General features: G+C 41.0%; 1 protein-coding gene across 1 annotated transcript in view; it reads right to left on the bottom strand.

Moving 5' to 3' along the window:
• Positions 1-616: 616 nt before the first annotated feature.
• Positions 617-4297, bottom strand: part of atp6v1g1 (ATPase H+ transporting V1 subunit G1) — a 7516-nt gene continuing 3835 nt past the window's right edge. The window contains exons 2-3 of the mRNA XM_050051675.1: positions 1854-1954; positions 617-1411 (exon numbers count right to left, since the gene is read on the bottom strand). Coding sequence (XP_049907632.1) covers positions 1238-1411; positions 1854-1954 — 275 coding nt within the window. The 3' untranslated portion in view covers positions 617-1237. The remainder of the gene's footprint in view (positions 1412-1853; positions 1955-4297) is intronic.

Consider the following 4297-nt stretch of genomic DNA (forward strand, 5'->3'; position numbering starts at 1 on the left):
CTTCTGTACGACATCTATTGCACGTCTGTCCGTCCTGGAAGAGGGATCCCTCCTCAGTTGCTCTTCCTGAGGTTTCTACCGTTTTTTTTCCCCGTTAAAGGGTTTTTTTTTTGGGGAGTTTTTGTGATTTGTGATATTGGGCTTTATAAATAAAATTGATTGATTGATTGAAAAATGTTTTGATTAAATTTAAGACTAAATGTTGATGAAATGTTTGGAAAATATTATTACAATGTTGAATCAATTTTTAAAAATGGCTGTATGCTGTTGACGTGTAAATGGACTCTCAGAAACATTTGATGGGGTTTTATGTAACTGTAAAAATGTTTGACGACATGTGTGATGAATTGTTATTTGGCTTTGATCTGAATTCAAACACGAACAGAGCTACTGTGAGAAAAGTGTCAGCGTCACCCTGGAAAATCATCCACGTCACATCGGCCTCTCTCCAGAGCAGAGAACGGGCCCCTGGGAGCGACCGCCTCCTCCGCCACAGAGAGAGAGAGCAGAGAGAGTTAAAACAAATTCCTGGAAAGGATCAATAAAGTTGATTTGATCTGATCTGAAACCCACCCAGCTTCACAGAGCAGCGTCACACAGCTTCAGCCAATCGACATTAAGTTTGATATTTTCAGTTTATTTTTTTTCATCATCATCACTTCACAAACATCAACAGGAAGTCATCAGAACAACAAGAGACAGGAAGTCACATGGTCACACACAGGAAACAACCAAAAAACTCATTACAATGTACAGAGTTTCACAATAAAAGCCTTTCCTCTTTCTCTAGCTAATCAGGTTAGAGAGAGACAAGTCGTTACTCCTGATTGGAGGAGAGTTCAGAGGAAACAACCAATCAGCCATCAGAACTGATTTCATAGGTTAATTCGGAACTTTATCCGACGCCTGATTGGCTGATTTCCTCGGCAGTGAAAGGAGACTTTTATTTTGTTAGATCCAAGAAAAATTTAAAGAAATTAATTCTGATATATATAAATACTTCGTAAACATCAACACAGTAACAACATTTATCATCAATGCAGTCGTCTTTGCTCGGAGCAGGAAAACAGTAAGATACTCGCACCTTCAAAATAAATCGTCATTCTGGGAGAATTTTAGTTGACGTCACAGAAACTTAAAAGGGTTTGGCTGTGATTGAAGCTAACGATGCTAATGTTGCTAACATGCACGTCTCTTCGGTTTGCCCCGCCCCCCTTCAGTCGAGTGGCCCCTCCCCTCAGCCAGCCACGCGGTAATTAGCATGAAATTCAGGCTGGATGTCACAGACGCGTCGAAGCAGCTCGCCCAGCACCGCCTCCCGGTTACCTCGGTAACTGGCCTGGATACGACCCATCCGCTCCGCTGTGTCACGGTCAACCTCAACCGCACTGTTGCCATGGGAACCGAGGGCCTGTGGGGGGAGGGGGACGTGATTAAAAAACTCTGACGTGATGTTAATGAAACAAAACAACATGAAATCTGTTAACGTCAAAATAATTCAACATTTACCTTTACTTTGAAATTTAAAAATTAAATCTCACTAATTTATGAAGTTTATTAGAATACGAAAATAAAGAAAATACTTAAGCAAAATATTAAATATTCAAACGGCAGTAAAACATCAACATGTGAGAATATGACAAATACTTTAAAATATAAAATAAAAACATCAAGGAAAATGTAACAGCTCTTATTTTGAAATATTTTATTAGAAATTTACATTTCGAATACACTCAAGACAGAAAAAGTACAAGTGGTGTGCCGTAGTGTGTCGCAGTGTGAAGTAGTGTGTAGCAGTGTGTAGTAGTGTGTCGCAGTGTGTAGTAGTATGTAGCAGTGTGTAGTGTACGTACAGCAGCCTCTTTGGTCTTGAACTCTTTCTCTCTCTGCAGTCGATACTGTTCAATCTCAGCCTGAGCTTCTTCTTTAGCCTGTTTCAGACGTCTGTTCTTACCTGCAGAGACACAACAAAGACATCAGACACACAGCAGAGACATTAGAGAGACATCAGACACACAGCAGAGACATCAGACACACAGCAGAGACACAGCAGAGACATTAGACACACAGCAGAGACATTAGAGAGACATCAGACACACAGCAGAGACATCATCCGGTCGGCCGGAAAACGCGTAAATACTCGGAAAAATTGCGGGACTTCTGAAAAATTTCAAGCACCCGCCAATAATGCGGACTGCGTTAATTATTGCTATCGCAATTTTCTGGAGGAACAGTATAATGTCATTAAAATATAATTCTACAAAATAAAAAAACTTGATCATTTTTTGACGACACATTTCATGTTATCTGTTACATACAAATACTGAAATGATGTCATCAGTATGTTTTACTGTCTAAGATTGAACTGTGTCGCTATGGTGACGGAGATCATACATTTTATCAAATAAAAAAAATTATACATATTCACTGTTATTTAATTCATGTATTTAATGTTATTCCATTTTATATTTGATGGAAAAAATCTGATATTCACCATTTCTGAGGTGTTTTCAATCACTGTGATGTTAAATATATAGAATTAATAACACTGCTGATATGTTTGTTTTAATAAATACCATCATGTGACTTCTCAGCTGTTTGGTAGTCCAATATTTAAAAAACTCTGAAGTTTGTTAGGGAAAAAAAATGTATTATTGTCCCGAGGAAATAAAGAAAAATAAAAAAAGACTCGGTGCCTTTTTTTTCCTTGTATGGACATTAAAGAGTTAATACGACACAGTCTCTGACTTTTGTTTAATATCCAAATGTTAGTGCACGTTTCTGATCTGTTGTGAACGTCGTTAGCATTGTTAGCTTGTTCACTATATTCTGTGAATGCTGGATATTTGTATCAAACGGATGAATCTGATTGGACTGGCACAACCCTGAGTCTGTCCTGTCAGGAAGGAGGTTGTCAGTTCACCATGAAAAAAAGCTCTAATGTGTCGATATTAAAGACAAATGTTCGACAGCTGTAGGACGTCGGTCCATCAGTCCGTCAGTTTGTCTGCCCGTCGGCCCCTGATGTTACTTGACCAAATACAAACTGTGGGTGACATTCAGTCCAGGTGCTTTGTGGCAAATAGCAGACACACAATATTCTCCTTCTGTGTACACCGAGCTCACGTGTGTGCACTTGTGCACGAGAGCAGTGAAAGCATGTGAACGCACATGAAGGCGGTGCCCATGTCTCACGGTTTTGCACAAGCGTACACATGAGTGCGGTGTACAGAGAGGCAGCTAGAAAAAAAACGTTTTATGTTGGGGCTTCAGGACACTTGGATCACTACGGACGAGCAGTATGGAGATATGTGGTTTCAATTATGTGTTTTTGGACGTTTGAATCTGGGGCGCCGTCAGCCTCCATTAGGTGGAGTTGTGTTGCTACCTCCTCTCCCCTTGGATCTCTGCAAGTGATGTGAGGACTCTAAAACTTCACCTGAGCCTCCCTCGGCATATGGGTGAGTAGATAATGGCTGAATTTACATTTTTGGGTGCACTATCCCTTTAACATGTTAAATGTTTCACTATATTCAGGATCCCACGTTCACCTCTCTGGTCTCTACTAGGGCCGTAACGGTACATGTATTTGTGTCGAACCGTTCGGTACGCGGCTTTCGGTTCGGCACGACCCTGTACCGAATTATTGGGCGCAGGATATTATTTTATTTTATTTTGTTTTATTTTAATTCCGTTTTTGCGAGCCGAACCATTTAAAATATCTAGTTAACCGGTAACCGAATATATTCGGCCTAATATTGCAAAAAAAACACACATTCAGTATTCGGTGGAATAAATTAAAAGCAAGGCCGAATAATAGTGGTGCCGTTTTGATAACGCAATCAAACAGCGTGCCGTGACCGGCGGAATAAAATGTCGGCAATGTGGCGATCCGTCCGTCACCGCACTCGCATTTGCGACTGAAAATAGTTTTGAGAGAGCAAAATAGGCTTAAATCATTCAGGACGCTGTGCGAGCAGCCTACAGATTTCAACCACCAACAGAAACGAAAAGCGAATCCCACTGATTGTGGGTTGAACGGGGGTCACAAACACAGACACAGACAGTAATGTATTCCTGTCAAATACGGCGGCCATCGGCTTACCGGCGACGGAGAAGTCGGTTCCAATAATATCCTCTTCTTGGTGTGTGGACTGCCCAGAAGTACCTGAACAGCCGAGCCAGCCGAACACAGGTATGTGACGTGTCAGAGGAGAAACGAGCCGTTCACATTTCTCTCTTTCTGGCAGTTAACGGTCCAAAAACCTCACCGCACTTTAGGGACTGTTCTTTACTT

The sequence above is a fragment of the Epinephelus moara genome, chromosome 8, assembly GCF_006386435.1.
Source record: "Epinephelus moara isolate mb chromosome 8, YSFRI_EMoa_1.0, whole genome shotgun sequence".
NCBI lineage: Eukaryota > Metazoa > Chordata > Actinopteri > Perciformes > Serranidae > Epinephelus > Epinephelus moara.